The 16,577-nt window shown below is 37.5% G+C and overlaps 3 protein-coding genes across 3 annotated transcripts in view; 2 read left to right on the top strand and 1 right to left on the bottom strand.

Annotated features, from left to right (window-relative positions):
• Positions 1-11,213, top strand: part of LOC117792577 (protein mesh) — a 42,019-nt gene extending 30,806 nt beyond the window's left edge. Inside the window, exon 16 of the transcript XR_004618184.1 lies at positions 11,184-11,213. The gene's annotated coding sequence lies outside the window, so the exon portion shown is untranslated. The remainder of the gene's footprint in view (positions 1-11,183) is intronic.
• The window catches only part of LOC117789495 (guanylate cyclase soluble subunit beta-1), a 39,488-nt gene continuing 22,931 nt past the window's right edge, over positions 21-16,577 (bottom strand). Inside the window, exons 15-16 of the mRNA XM_034628525.1 lie at positions 15,610-15,767; positions 21-312 (exon numbers count right to left, since the gene is read on the bottom strand). Coding sequence (XP_034484416.1) covers positions 21-312; positions 15,610-15,767 — 450 coding nt within the window. The remainder of the gene's footprint in view (positions 313-15,609; positions 15,768-16,577) is intronic.
• Positions 2,595-15,883, top strand: LOC117792578. Its single transcript, XM_034632776.1, has 8 exons — positions 2,595-2,984; positions 4,393-4,492; positions 5,407-5,516; positions 6,266-6,369; positions 9,435-9,530; positions 11,629-11,785; positions 12,714-12,832; positions 15,136-15,883. The coding sequence occupies exons 1-8, from the start codon at positions 2,766-2,768 to the stop codon at positions 15,569-15,571; spliced, it is 1,341 nt and encodes a 446-aa protein (XP_034488667.1). The 5' UTR covers positions 2,595-2,765; the 3' UTR covers positions 15,572-15,883.

The raw sequence follows: 16,577 nt of genomic DNA, 5'->3' as shown, positions 1-16,577 counted from the left end.
TTGTGCGACTCTTATGCATCCTAGGCAGCCTTAGAGCCCGTTGCTCCTCCACCTACGCTGGTGCTGGCGCCCGCGGAGGAGGTACGTGAGACGCTGGCATGTCCCATGCCCATTGCCAGACGCTGTGTGGTTGTTGGCGTTGTAGGCTGCAGCAGCGGCGAATCGAGGCTGCCATTACCGCTGGCATTTGCCACACTGGTGGCACGTGTCAGGAACCAGCAGTCCATGGGCGTTGGCTTGCCTTTCATAATGACTGGGCCACGGTACTCCAAATGAAATGAATCGTCCTGGTTGATCTCTTGGCACAGCAGCCTGTAAAAAAGCAAGCAAAAAATAGCGAGAGAGGCATTAATACAAGCAAAAATACTTCGGCTTGAATATGATTTAAGACTGTCGCGTGTCGCTGTCACAAAGTGCACACAGTCACATAAATTATGAGCAATTCATATTGACAAAGAACAGTGGAATTATATATTTATGCTATGTTCATAAAGTTACTTTTAAGTCAACCATTATCTTGTGTTTTCCGCCGATCAGCATAAACGATTTCAGAGTTCGTATTTACACAAAATTGATCGTTCATCTTAGCTAGTAAATTAGGCCCGAAAGTCGTTAACAAATACTTAAATATCAATTACTCACAAAGAATTTAAATATGACCATGATAATTGTTTTTATTTAACAACCCGAATTGTACATTATACAATGTGGTTTTTATGAATAATAATTTTAAAAAATAAATTTAAATATAAGTATGTCATTTTATACATGCCTGCCAAAGAATGTAGTCTCTTTTTTACACACTTTTCAACTGTAATGTTTAAATATTTACATATTTTATGCCAATTTATTCCTTGCACTTATTTGTTGTCATAAAATTACGTTAATTTTTGTATTGTATGCATTGCAATCAAATTTTCACACATTGAGCGAGTTTTATGTATTTTTTTCTGGCTAAAAATAATATTGAATTTGTCTCTCTGGATGCGTTGCGCTTGTTGCGGTCGCATTTCCGTTTCCGTTTCGTGTTGCCACAACACTTTGTAAATATACATATGTAATTCAATGTGTGCGTATGGATCATATAGCAGGTTGTAGTATACAGTTACTGATTGCATACACATTTAACTCAATTTATTTACAGCATTTCCCAGAACTCGACCTGCATGTTGGCCACAATTCTACCATTGCCATTGGCATTCCTTTTTAATTAGCGTTTTATTTTGTCAACGGAAATATGTGAAGCACACAGGTGATGTGTACACTTTTATTTTTTGTAATTTATAAGTTTATTTTCCTTTAATGCCTATTGCTTTGTCATTTTATTGTGTGCCCAACTGATTCAGAAGTATCATAAAACTGAAATGTGTTTAATTCATGTTTTCATTCCAATGCAATGTTATTCATTGCGTAATTGCCAAGCAAATATTTAAGACATTGTGCAAATATAAAACTCGGCGTATGAATATTTAATCGGCCAGCTCATATTCAAATTAAATTAAACAATTAAAGCGATGAATATAAATATAATTGAATGCAATTACTTTCAACTTGCTGAACAATACAAAATTTAAATTATCTTACAAAAATACAATTGAGATCGCTGTTTAACGTTTTATTACAGCATGTGTAATTTAAATATAATAAATTTACCTTGATAAGAGCAATTTACTATATTGAATCAGAGAAGGCGTGTTTCATAATTTAACCTAAATAGTTTCAGCCGTTGTATGTTTAACTAAGTAAATTTGTTGAAGCTAAAATTCCACGCAGTATAAAATATCGAGAGAGTTCAAGAATGTTTGCGAGTGGTGGAATGAGCTGAGAGTAAAGGTAGCTGAGAGCAAGATAGATTGACAAAGAGAGAGAGAGCGATAAGAGAAAGAGAGTCGATACAGGTAAACAGCTGAGCGTATTGTTTGAAAAATTGGCTCTGTTTTGTTTTGGCTTCTCAGTTGACTAACGGCGGGTTGAACAACGCGTGATTCTTGAAATTAATGTTCTTAAGTGTCTCGGTGAAAAGTGCTATTTAATTTAAAGCAATCTGGCTAAATAAATTAAGATAAGTAAAGGCAAGTCGAAGAAATAACAATACAAAGAGAAGTTGAAGTTTCTACGGCGCTTCGGACACCTGTTTGCAGGCAGTGAAAAACTAAATGAATATAACAGATACTATTATTTCGTTTATTGTTTTGCCACTTTTAAAAATATTTAATTTATTTAATTGGCAGTCAACTATTGTGTGTTGTTTGTTATTTATTTGTATTCACTTTGAAATTTATATACATAACTCAATTTTTGGTTTTCCCTCGCATTGTTGTTAGCATGAAAAAATCAATAAAGAGAGCGCAGAGAAAGAGCGTGTAATTTGAGCTCTCTTTATCTCGCTCTCTCCTATCGGCCGCTCACCCTCAATCGTGCACTCTCCCAGAGAAAATATCTTTGATGGTCACAATTTATTCGCTTCCTTCGCGTATCTTTGTTAAAACTTGTTGTGTTGTGTTGAGTTTATTTGTTGTGATATTCAGTTGATTTTCGGATAACAATATTAGCGTTTTTATATTGAAAAGTGATTGGTAAAATGTTTTTTTCAGCTGCTGGAGGCATTGCAGCGGCTTGTAAGTCAATTAAAACAGCAATTGGCTTCGATTTTGTGGCTGTCATTACCACGACACTTGTACGGCTTCCGGCCATTGGACGGGCCACGGGCAACCAGCCGTGCCAGCTATCAGCGCTGCGGTCGAGCACCACGCCGGCAATTGGTCATGGACTACATATTCGAGTGCTTCTTTGATGACACCTTCGAGCACATCACTCGGAACGGACTGCAGGATCGTCAATCGCGTCGTGACATACTCGATCACCTCAGCTCAATCATCAAGGGCTGCAGCGAGGGTCAGAATGTGCAGACCGACGAGGTTGCCAGCTTGGCCGTTATCGCAGCCATGAGGTATCACCGGCTGGCCAAAGAGGGTAATGGAAAGGTAAGGATTTGTGCCAAAATTCACATTTTTATACCCTTGCAGATGTTAAATTAATTATGTCAACAAATGTGTAAAGCATGTGAAGGGTGTAGTAGACACCATAAACTTTATTCTATATATTCATGATCAGAGAGATACAAAAATCATGTTTGTGTGTCCGCCAGTCTGTTACTATGCAAGCTAGTCTCTCAGTTTTAAAGTCGTCTTAATAAAACTCGGTCTGTTTTATCATTTTGATAACATAGAAACAATAGTTAAAAAATCAAGCTTTAGAATGAAATACTTCGCGGTTTGTTAAAATAATGAAATTATACCGGAAACGGTACCGGAACCTTTTAACGGAACTAAACGTTTCATTATGAGGACCGAAACCAAATTAAATTGTTTTTCAAGAACTAAAAACCAAAAATTAATTTAAATTTTCTGTATGTATTTCATTCAGCTATGTCTTAAAATAACATTTTTTTTACTATGTCAAAGGTCTGACCAACTTTAAATGTTCATAGCGTTGCCAAAACTGAACCGATTTTCAAGCGAAATAACGTTATAATGCCAATTTCTACGACAGCACATTTGACACATTCGACGCCATTTTCATCATTCGGCCCTAATGTGGACTTCATTTCAAAATCCGAATGATAATTTTGGCTCATTTATAATGAATGTGAAGATATTTTGCCATACGCCCAGGCGCATTTCAGTTTTTTTTTATCGAACACGCGATGTTTATCGATAATCTCGTGAAAAAAGCAATTATCACTTTCACCAGCTGTTTTCTTCAATATAATATCAAAATAAATATTAAAATGTTGTTATTGTCAGCTTTTTATAATTTGTGCACAGAAACCGAAAAGCTGATTTGCTTTGGGTGAATATTAAATGTCTTAACAGTTTCACATTTGGTCGTGGAAAGCCAAATATGAGCCACATTCAAATGTGAGCAAATGTGGCAAATGTGAGTGGTCGTGGAAATAGCCTATTAATCAAATTTGAGAGTCTAAAAACGTTCTGCTTTCAAATTTTTAAATTTTTTAAAATTTGGATGTTGTACCGGTAACTACCGGTATTCATTCCGTAACCAAAAGGACAAAACCGAAAAAGAACTTGTATTCGTTTGATATCCTGGCTATAGTATCTGAACCAATGTCACAGATTTTGTAGTTAAAATTTTCTTATACATTCTTAAAAAATTTTGATATCTTCGAAACGAGATGTGTATAATTGAATAAATTGCTTCTGCCAGGGTATCAAATCTTCGGCGTGCCGAAGATAACATATCCATCTTGTTGCCTTTGGCATAATCCCATTGAAATGGGTAGCCAAAAACCTTGGCTAGCATTTCATTTAAATTTAAATATGCTTTATGCAAAAAAAACTTCTATATATACGAGGATAAAATCTCTCACAGGTCTGCCTCATGGGAAAGTATCACAACATTTTGTATATTGCGCTGCGCACCTGTTGGGATTGGGGAGTGCGAGACTCTGAGGTGGTTGTTCAACTGTTGGGTAAGTCAAAGGCAGAAACTTAATAATTTAATTCCCAAACATGCACGTATGTGCATGTGTGTGTGTGTGTGTGTGTGTATAAGTTGTGTGTGTGTGTGTGTGTCTGCTTTGGGGCATGCCCTTTTGTTTTGCATATTTTAATGAATTTTATGACATCGCATCAGATTATAACGCCCTTAAGTAGGAGGAATTCAAGATCTCATTTAATCACGTGTTTCTGCTAATTGCCAGCTGAAATTACGTAAAGGTAATGGTAAAGGTAAAGGAGTAAAGTGTTGCTAATGCTGTTGCTGCTGCTGCTGTTGAAAGCATAGTTCTCCATGTTGCATCGTAAAACGAGAAACTTGTAAAGTGCCTTAAAGTGTTGCATGTTATTTGGGCCATGCCTCTAAGAGCTCTCTCGTTTGGTTGCCTGTGCGTGTTGCCTCTAATTAAAACGCTGCGTAAATTTGCCAGCCTGTAGACCGAATTAATGGAGGTTGTGTGTGTGTGTGTGTGTGTGCCTGTGTACTTTCTCACTTTTTGTGTGTGCATTCCCAGGCGATAAAAAATTCGGTTTTTGATCGCACGAATTTTACGACATGGCTTGTTGTTCCTCTTCCTCCTGCCGTTGTTGGCCTTTTCTCCACCAAGCAGTTATGATTCTCAGCCGCTATAGTCTGCCTCTGGCTTTTACCAACAATTTTTGCAAGTTTCCGTTTCCCGTTGCCGCAGCGACTCCATTTTGTGGCAGCCACTAACGCTGCAGGCAGTCACTTTTTAGCATGTGTGTTGCCAAAAAAAAAACATAATAGCAAGAGAAGAAAGACGGCAACAAGTGCAGCTGCCTAATTGGTTCCCTTGTAACGGTTGAACTTTGTAGAATTTATGAAATACTATTTTAACACTCTGACTTGTGTGTTTCTGCTCCACAGTGGCGATTTACGAGTGCGAAAAGACGTTCGAGCGCATTTTTCTGGGCGCGTTGTTTGGGCCACATGCACCGCACTTTATTGCCGGCTGGCGTAGCGATTTTCAGGATCAGGTGAGCCATATTTTGCAAACTTATATATTAGAGTGGGTCAATTTGTATGGAGTAAAAAAGCGGTTATGAAAATCGTAAACTACGATGAATTTTAAGAAGAATTGCCCGAGAAACAATGGGTCTAAAATCAATATCGAGCTTACACTATTTACAGAGAAGTTATACTTATATTATATATATATATATATATATATATTTTTTTTTTTGTTGTTGTTGTAATTGTCGGTTAGGTGTAACTTATCTCTACAACAAAAAAAATTAAAAACTAAAATATAGGACGTTTAATGATGAATTTAGAGAAGAATTAGTTGGCGGTCTCTTTTCAATTAAATTTTAAAATTAATGCAAAATGAACTTTTTTATTGAATCTTCTAAGAAACTTGACCAAAGGGCTTATGTTTAAAATTCAATTAAAAAAAGTAGTTAGGACCGCCTATTAACTCTAATCTATAAATTCATCAGAATTCGTCTTCTGTCTGGGAGGTTTTTTATATTTATTTTTTTTTTTTGAGGTAAGTTTCAATTTACAGACAGTTACCCGTATAAAAAATACAAATAACTTCTCTGTAAAAAGTGGAAGCTCGATATTGATTTTAGACCCATGGTTTCTTGGGCAATTCTTTTTAGGATTCTTCTTAGATTACGATTTACATAGCCGCTTAGTCGCAAAAAAATTGACCCACTCTATTATACGTATATATATTATTATACATGGTGAAAGTAACGCAGATTCTTTTCGTTTGTGACAGCATGAGAATGTGCGGGCTATGGTATATTTTTTGAAGCATGCAACACGCGAACAACTCAAGCTGCCGGTGTGGATACCACGTTTCGAGCAGGAGCATCAGCTCAGGTGAGTTGACAGCACGCCGAATTTATGGCTGCTATTTGTGTGCCAAAAATTGCACAAACATTTTGTTGGGATACAGTGGTCTAAAATGCTTCATATCCCCATAGACGGTCGACTTTGCAGTTGACAATGGCAACAACATTTTGTTGCTTGTTATTTTGTTGTTGCTTGATTGCCTTGCGGCTGCAAAAGTTGTGTCATATTCTGTCAAGCTAATTGGAAATTCAACCGAAACCCCTTTATATTTTGTACTTCGAATTTATAAACTTTTTTCCATGTTTGCTCCTACAAACAGTTGTCGGTAAAAATAAAAGTCATTAAATTTTGAACAGAACTCAAAAGTGTAATTAACTGTTAACCACAATGCAAATTGCAGAAGTAACCTTGAAAATTGTATTTAATTTAGTTGCAGAAACTGTTGCAGACTCTTGGGAAATTATGAGAGCAACAAGAAAATGGGAAGATTGCAAATAAAAGGATTTTAATTAAATTAATACATATGGCATTGTCTGTTTGCCGTGCCTGTTTGTCAGACATAATTGAGTAAAAGATGGCGACACTTTACAAGCACACAAGACACACAAATTACACACAGATACATGCAGAGATACGCACACATTCATTTAAACAATAGCCACTGCGGCTTTCAATCTCAGCTGCTTGTTCCTTGGGCTGCTGTTGGTGTCATGTATACGTATAATTAAGATTTTCACTTTTAACACGAGCTCAGCTCGTTGGTTGTCTCATTTTTTTAGCTACCCGGAGATTTATGAACACAGTGTCCCAGTAAGTATGTGTGTGTGTGTGTGAGTGTGTGCGTGTGCATATTGCGATAAGCTGCAAACCAACAGACAACAATGTGAACCTTTGTTATTTTGGCTTTGTTTGCCAGCACTCCGGAGGATTAAAGTCAAAAATGCGTGTAATAAGCGCACAAAGCTGCTGCCAGGCTAACACTCAAGCGCTGATACATGCTTATACCAATATCAACACACCCATACACCCACACAGCCACACACCCACACACACATATGCCCATGTAAGTAGTATAAAAGAAGCTCTCTAACAAACATTAGGAGTACATTTATGACGCCCTTTCACACGACGCTTTCATCTAACTCTGTTTTTGCTTTTTAGTCACGGCAACACAGATGAATACTATAAGCACCCTGTGGCACGTCTGGTGGTGAGGCATCACCCAGTTCTAGTCCCGTGGTAGAGCTAGCAACTAGTAGCTAACTAAGTCGATAGGTTCAAGAACTAGTAACTAGTAGCTCTGTCCCCGTTATGCAGCACTGGTAGTAAGCTTAATCGTTAGATTCAAGTGATATTTGTGATTTGATATGTACGTTTTGCTATTCGCATTTTATCTCGGTTTTATCAATTTTTATTTCAATGATGGTCCGTGGCGCACTAGTCAGAGTCGCCGCTTCAGTCTCAAAAAATGGGAGTTCGAATACCCACAAGGGCAGATTTGAAAATTTAATTTAAAAATAAAAAACTTACAATTCAAGCATTTTCAGACGCTTTCCCCCACCATATCTCTTCTTAATCTCTAAGCTTCAATCCAGAAAAAATGCATTAAAATATCAAAGTAAAAAACAGCAATAAAAATATTATATATCTTAAATCTGCCTATTTTTATCCTAATGAATATTCAAGGCACTTTTTACTAGGTTAGTCGTTAGCTAATGCGCACGAATACATTTGTCAGAAGATTCCAATGCTGTTGTTCCATGTTGTCCTAGTCACCGATTCCCTAAGCAATTCGCTAGGCTTTCGCCGGTCAGCCGTACTGCAGGGCATTAATAGCAGCTTGTATAAATGTAAGAGCATGTGTGTGTGTGTGTGTGTGTGGAAGAAAGTAAAAAAGTATGCAATGTGATAATAAACAAAAATCAATGTCACAAACTTTTAGCTCGCATCATATAACAAGTACACCAATTCATACATGTCAAATCTATTGGGAAACATGTTCAAAACGAAAGACCAAGACAATTAGAGCATGCACTCATATTCCTTTTAAAAGTAGTACCACATTGTTATATACAGCAAAAGAAATAGACAGAAAAACAATCTCGAGTTTAGCTTATAAGCTGAGAGTTTTCAATTAAATTTGCCAGTGATTTGTGCGAATTACGTCAAGAGTTTTGAATGAAAACTGTTGGGTATTAACGATGTGCTTAGGTAAATGTTAGTTTACAAGTAAGTGAACCTGCAATTGTCGACGTTGCTTGTCCAATAAACTGTAAATGAATTTGTCAGAAATTCACAATAGGACTTGAAAATGCGCTTATCGCCTGAGCAGCAGAGCTATTCTCTGTGTGTGTGTGTATGTGTGTGTGTGTGCAAATTACCTGGCTATATGTGTATGTGCGTATATGTGTGTAGTTGTATGCACGTTGATGTGTTGCTTTATTGTGGTTTTGTGGGCTTTTATTTGCCAACTTTTATGCTTAGACATAAAAACCAGCAGAAGCACAAACAATGTCACATTTCTACGTATGTGTGTGTGTGTGTGTGTCTTTGTCTCGAACGTACCGCAAAGCGCTTCAAGTGCACACTGTGCACATGCTAATGCCTCAATGTATGTAGAAGCCTAACAACGCTGCGTATACGCAATATTGAAGTTCTCTTTTGCCTGGACCAGGGCTTATGGCTCACAAAAAACCAGCAGCCAACTACTGTATGACAACAGATAGCAAAGAGCAACAGGCAAAGAGCAGATAGCAAAAAGCAACAAGCAAACAGTTTAATTTAGTTTTGGCACAATTCCCTGCTGCCCTTCTCTTCTCTTTCCTTTCCTTTGCATTCCACTCTGTTTCTTGCTAATGTAGCCTTGTCATTTAGTCGCCTTTTAAGGACAGCTCTGCGGGCGTCCATTAAAGCAACAAAGTGTGGCCTAAAAGCACACACACACACACACACACACACACACACACACACACACACACACAGACACACACTGACATTACACTGACAACTTTTTACATTTGGCAAAATACTTAACCCACTTAGTCTCTCATATCTGACTAACAATTTATTCGTCTCATTATCCCATTTTGCAGATTCATTGATGTGCCCATCGAGTCCTGTGGCTGCTCCTCGCCCCTGCGCATTGCCCTGCAAGCGAATGCTCCCGAATTGCTGCTAATACTGCTCAGGTAAGGCACTACGATTACTGGGCGGGAACAGAGTGTTAACTCGACTGATGCCAGGCACTTCAATTAGTGCAGAAAACTATGCAAAGCGTGCGGCACTTGGTGGCGACGCCGTAATGTATGCAACATAAAACTCTGCGCATCGCTTAGCATAATCAAGAGGTCCGAATGACAATGCCATGAGTCCGCCCATTCACACTCCTCCCTTTTGACGCATCTCTCGGCCGACTCTTGAGCGAGTCAAATATTAACATTAAATATGAAAGTCGCTGCCAAAGCGAATTTGCATGACAAGGCACAACGTCTCCACAGTGTCTCATGGTCGCCAAGAAGCTTGACACAACTTATGAGTGTGCACTCAGCAACAACAAGAACGACAACAACAACTATAACAACTAAAATTCATAAAATTTATGTGTAAACGCTTGCAGTTTCGAATACTTCTCAAAACACTCAGTCACCGTCCTTGATTTTGGCTCTCTCTGGCTTTCACTGCGGTCGGCAATTTATTGTTTTATAACTTGATATTGCTCCGATGTGCTTTTGTTCTATATTTTGTTGCTCTTGTGGTTTTGCTGCACATCTTCGCCTCATTGCTTGGATAGCGTTTTGGCAACGCTGGAGCGCTTTCAATTTTTGATGCAGCGCCAGAAAGTAGACTTTTGCATAAAATATGAATATTGATTGCCAGCCAAGAAATGGCGATTCCAATCAAATCAGAAAAACGAAAAGAAATTAAATTCTACTGCACACAAGACGAAGTTGAAATGCTCTCTTAAGCTGGCAGGAAGTACGAAAATAATCGAAAATGTATAGCAGAGAATTATAAATTGGTTACTTCAATTTAATGTCTTAAAAGTCCAGGAAATTAAGTTTATAAAAAAGAAAAATAAGTATATATAAAAGATATCGAAGACCACTAATTAAACTAGAGGTAGTAATTTCTTAATACAATTTCTAATAATTGATATGAAAGAAAAAAATGAAAATATAATGGTGCTAAGTTTTCAAGTTGCAGCATCAGCAAAAATATATTCATGTCTCACCATTGATTGCAATAGATACGGTCGAAAGATGGGCTGAATTGAAGTTGAAAGAGGTGGCCAAGAGAGTGATGGCTAAGAGGGTAGGCGGGAAAGACTCCCACTGGACCGCTTGTCGGCTGCTGTTGCTGCTTCTGCATCATCGCCTTGTTGCCTGATTGTCGATTGATTTCGCTGCTGATGTTGCCATAAATTGTCGATATTGTTTACGCTTTTGATTTGACTTTGGTTTTTCGCTTTGCTGCATTTTCATTTAAAATTGGCCATAAAATATGCAAATTGTGTGGCTATGAATTACTTATTTTTTATATATATCTTTTTTATTTACTTGCGTATAATTTTTGTACGGTAAAATTATTCCGCCAAAGGCCATATTATAAAATAAACCGTCAAGTACAATGCCGGATGTGTATATGAAAATTCTTATAGCGCAACTTTCACGCTGCTTATCGGAGTGAAATGCAAATTGTGCAAAGCAATTGAAATGTATATTTTGACAAACATTTTCAATTTAAAAACTGACAACGCTGATGCCAGTTGCCATTTGCCATTTGCCATTTACCATTTAACAGTCATACAAGGTTGTCTGCTACAATTTGCACTTCATTTGCAAATTTACCACATGCACATCACATGTGTGTGTGTGTGTGTGTGTGTGTGTGTGTCATGTGTGCTTATGACAGGACATAGACTACCGCGACCCGTGTTCTGTTCATTATTTCATTTGCACACTGTGTTTATCAGCGCCTCAAACATTTATTACCCCTTACCTAGCTCAGGCCTGTCAAATCTGTCCCCAGTTCGGTTCACAAGCTGAACCCAACCCTATACAATTCGACCCAACTCACTTCCGCGCTGCCTCAGCAATGTCGTCTACAAATTACTGTTAACAACCGCAGAACATTTGTCCAGCTCTCTGCTTCGACCGCAAGCTAACCAACTACGTGCCCCAGCATCTGCTTGCTGGCAACTGGCATTTGGCAACTGGCAGCTGGCAACTGGCAGCTCGTTGCACGTAGTAAACAGTTAGCCGTATTCGTGACCGCTTATCATTGCAGATATGGCGCCGCACCGCAACCGCCCGATGGAGGCACCTCCGTGATTATTGCGCTGCTCGACAAACTCATCGAAAATGGACGCAATTACAGCTATGAGCTGGTTCTCTGCCTCAAGATACTGCTGCGAAATGTGGTCATGATTGAAATGCCATTCAAGGTGAGTCACTATGAATTTTGACCAGTGTTCCTCTTATTGTTAGAAATTAGAACATTTAGCCCAATTCCACTAATCTATTATGATAAGTATGTACTTAATAGTTTCAAGGGTCCATCCATCATGATATCTACATATTTATGAGTAACATAAGCATGGATAGTATACATTATATGAGGATATATACGATGACCTACATTATCAAAAAGCAAGTCAACTAAAACTCTACTTTACTTTTTTTTAAAGTTTCCTTTTAATGAAACACTTTTTTTCTAATCATATATTTAAATCTTTAAAGAATTAATCTTATTTTAAAGCAATAAAAACCAATTTCTTAATATATTTGAATCTTTAAAGAATTAATCTTATTTTAAAGCAATAAAAACCAATTTCTTAATATTTTTTAAAATTTTTATTTTTTTTGACAAAATATTATTATACATTAAATAATATTTTGTCAAAAAAAAAATTTTTAAAAATTAAACCCTTATATATTAGCAATAATTAAATCAATATAATTAAAAACTAAAATTAAATTTAAGCTGAAACAATTTAGAATAATAAATACAAAAGTCAATGAATTAATTATATAATTAAGGATAAAGCAATCCTTGTGATAAGGCTTGGTTATCATTATACTTTTATATATTATGATTGTAGTGACTAGTACGAAAATTATAAGTAACATAATACTTGAAGCGCTGGGAATCAATGAAATAAATTAAATTAAAATTTATTAATATTTTAAATATTTGTAAATATGACAATTTCCTATAACACATAACTATGTATAAAATTTATTACATTATTGCAATTAGGTACAGTGGAAATTAGGATATCTGTATAGTGGAATTAGACTATATATGGCATAGATGTCAAGTGTTAACTGTTTTTAACTTTTTCCTCTTACTTTCGTCTATTCCTGTTGTAGCCAATTGAATATGCATCTCGTCGTGAAACGTTTTTCAAGCGATATGGAATTCTCTTAATGGACAAAATTATTGCCAAGGAACAGGTTTATGGCGTGCCGACGCTGCGACATTTGTGCCGGTAATTATCAACTCCAGAACTTTTGGGGAGATCAGTTGTCCCCTTGCCTTTGATGTCGACAATGAGACAATGGGACAATGGGACTAAGGAAGTTTAATAGAATGATAGGAAGGCTGGGAGACTGTGATGATGGTAGGGTTTACTGTCATCGTGTGACAGCTAAAGCACATGGCTGCTGACGTTGCCAACAAGTTGAACTTTTTTATTCAATTACTTTGGCAAAGATTGCTGCTGGTTCGCAACGCTTGCTTGACTTTCTACGGGTCTGTCTCCGTTTTCTGATAAGCCGGAAAATTTAATAAGTATATAAGTCGCAACAACTCTCCTGACTAGTTGACTGACTGTCTTTACTGCCTGTCGGCCTGAATTTCTGATTGACAGACAGTTTGACAAAACATTTTGTTGCCTTTAATTTGGTCTTGGCTTTTTGTTCTGGTCATGGCCAAAATGCCGTTGCTTTTATTATTATGTGGCTTACTTGCTTACTTTCTTTTGTGTCCTCTTTGCCACTGTCCAGGCTTTATCATAGCATTCTCTACTTTGTCACAGTTTAAGCAAATGTCTAGTATCAAATATCGGGGGAACTAAACGCTCAAAGCGAGGGAATACTGTGGGGTCAACTCCACCAGCTGTTGGCTTAATTTAATTGAATTTCTTACAAATTTGATTAGTGCTCGAATTTAATCGATAAGCTGATAATTTGATAAGTTAGCAGAAAGTTTGTGCGGTTACCGATGCGGGTGTCACTTTGGTCTGATAGGGTTTCACTGGAAGCCAACTTGTTGTACTATTTGCTTCATATGCTTGCCATTTGCCAACTCACGTGTCACATAAAACTGGCAACGACTTTGTGCCGAACACACTTCACTTGTATGCCAATACCCTGTTTTAATAAAAGAGGCATATATGCTTTAGACGAGCAAGATTATTCGAGTTGATTTTAATTTGAGTTGGTAAATCCAAGTAAGAGAAAAACGATAATTTTTAAATAGTTCTGATACTTTCATTAAATTTAATAAAATAAGTGAACCAATCAACAGGCCTGATACTCAGCTGCAATATTATGTTTCAAATTCGAAATTCTATTATTTAAGTTTTAGGGTATTTTCTAGTTATAAATTCTTGTGTTAAGACTTATTTGCTCGTTTCCCCGTTTGTTTTGCTTGGGCCAATGTTAGTATAAACGCGCACTTGCATATCAGAGCTCAACTGGACGTAAATATAGTATATACAAATATTTGTATATATGCTAAGAGTAAATATGTTTGTATGTAATTGCATTGATGCCCACATGAAGGTTCCGCAGAATTTACGATTGGCAATCTGAATTCAATTGCAGTGGCTGCTGTTGCTGCTTGGCATTTTATTTACTCATATTTTATATGTCATTTGCCTTTATAGTTCGCAATGCAAATTGAATTTATTTCATTCTCTCTGTAATTCCAATTCCCGCTTATTAATGTCACTCATCATGGTTGGGGTTTGACAACACAGCGTATACTTGACATTGCGCATACGCCAAGTAGCCGCACAAATAGGCAAGCTGTTTTGTTTTTTATGGCCGGCTCGCTTAGTAGCTGCCGCTTGGGGAGTTGCTTCATTGATTGGCGAGCACCAAAAAGCAGGCGAAACAAGAGCGCACTTTATTTACCACCTCAATAATGTTGACAAGCCAAATTAACAAGTACATAAAAAGTTGTCTCAAGTGCAACTTTTGACTGCGGCGGGCTAAATAAACGGTAGATTAGCATTTTGTTTTTATGAAGCTCAGGCAGCCAATTTATGTGGGGAATGTGGAAGTTAGAATCTGTTACTCTCGGAAGTATTACAAAGTTCTTTGCCCGTTTCTCGTAACTAAATCTTTCACTATATCTTACAGAAGGTTGATTGCTCGCGAATCAAGTGAAAAAGTAAGAGTATAAAAAGTAACGAAGAAAAAGAAAAATCAGCACACAGTTTCCGGCACTTGAACTTCTGCTTTTTTCCCTTTTTGTTTTGGTGAGTGCCGCAAAAAGCGTAACTTTGAGTAAAAGTAAAGTTTATAGAAATTTTCTTACAACAAAAGTTTTAAGCACACGAACTTTGGCATTTTTTTTTTTGTTTCGATGTGAGCTTATTATGTGAAACTTAAATTAATTTATGAAATATGTTGTGAAGATTGACAGTCAACTGGCAGAGAAGTGGCAAACGGCATGTTGCAGCTGCTGTTGTGAGCTTAGGGAGAAAGAGAAACTTTCTCAGCAGAAAGTATTCCAAATATTAAAGATTTTGTATTTAACATGAGTTTTTATCTTATCGCACAGCTGTCGTATACGTGATATACTACGGGAACATAATCAGTTGCCGAATGGCATCGATACGTTGAGGTTGCCCAAGCGTCTGCAGCGCTACATTGACCTCACAGAAGAGCTGGAGGGGCCCGAGTTGCAGCAACAGCAACAACCACAGTCATCAGAGAAGCCAATTCAAAGGCTGACAAATGCCATGCAGAGACTGGAAACGATAAGCAGTGCCGAGAGTGAGAGCGAGAGCGAGAGCGAGGATGAGAGTGAGAATCATGTGCAGCTACTGGAGGCGGTAACCGATGCAGAAAAGGCCGCTGTTGCAGCCTTTGTGGAAACTAGCAATGGGGCCATAACCGAGGAGGCCAAAGAGGCGGCTATTGCCGCCTATGTAAAGACTAATAGAGCCAACAACAGCGCTGGCTACAATCCCCCCGAGCATTCATTTCCCTTTTGAGTTTAGCTACGAGTATAGCTATTAAGTGTTGCACTCACCGATAAGTCTCCTCGCTGATGTTGATGCGACCGGGAACACCGGTGGTCTCCGTGCGACTCGTTAGGTTGACCGTGTTGCCAAAGAGGCAATAACGTGGCACACGATTGCCAATGACGCCGGTGACAACCTCGCCCGAATGGATGCCGATGGTGATTTGCTGTGGGAATAGACATAAGTTATAACGCCATGAATCTCTAGTGTTACAATTTCTAAATCAATTTATTTACTCAATAAAATTAGTTAATAAAGTGTAGATATTACACGTGTCCAGCACTTTATTCTGTTAATAAACTTTACCTGCTAAGTAACCCTGGTAATATGCAAAGCTAAGCTCCAAAATCTACAAAAGTTGCTAGTTTTCAGTTGGCAGTTTCAAGTTTCAACAAAAAGTTGCCACAATTACTTTGAAAAAGTTGCATTTGCTGCTGCGGTAGCCAAAAGTTTTCTATAATTAAATTTCAAACGAAATGAGCTGCAACTGCAACTGTGGCAAGAACCAAAAGCCAAAAAGGCGACAATCCCTTATAGCTGACGCCAGCAATGTGTGGCAGCAACACACATACTTGTATAGTTATCCTGTAGCTGTAAAATTGATTTTATTCTGAACTTTGCAACCGCATTCTTTTTATTTTGTAAAGAATCTTAACGGACACAAATATTGATAGGGTACATAACATGCAGGAGAGACATCGTTTCAAGGCCATTAAGAAAAGCATTAAGATGTGCTAATTAAACATTTTTTAGAAGTTTTCAAAATAAAATAGGCAAAGTTTGCTGAAAAGTGTTCAACTAGCAAAAGAGTTCAATATACGAGTACAAGTATTGTGGTCATTATTTGAACCACTAATGGTTACACAAAAAAAAAAAATAAAAGCCTTAACAACGTCTTGTTGAAAGTTCATAAAATGCAACTTTGGTAAGTAAACTCAATACTGCAAATGAAAGTTTAGCAGCAAATGTATTGGCA

This window comes from Drosophila innubila (assembly GCF_004354385.1).
Source record: "Drosophila innubila isolate TH190305 chromosome 3R unlocalized genomic scaffold, UK_Dinn_1.0 2_E_3R, whole genome shotgun sequence".
Classification (NCBI taxonomy): domain Eukaryota; kingdom Metazoa; phylum Arthropoda; class Insecta; order Diptera; family Drosophilidae; genus Drosophila; species Drosophila innubila.
The sequence above is the reverse complement of the archived record's forward strand: the minus strand, read 5'-3'. Positions and strand labels throughout refer to the sequence as shown.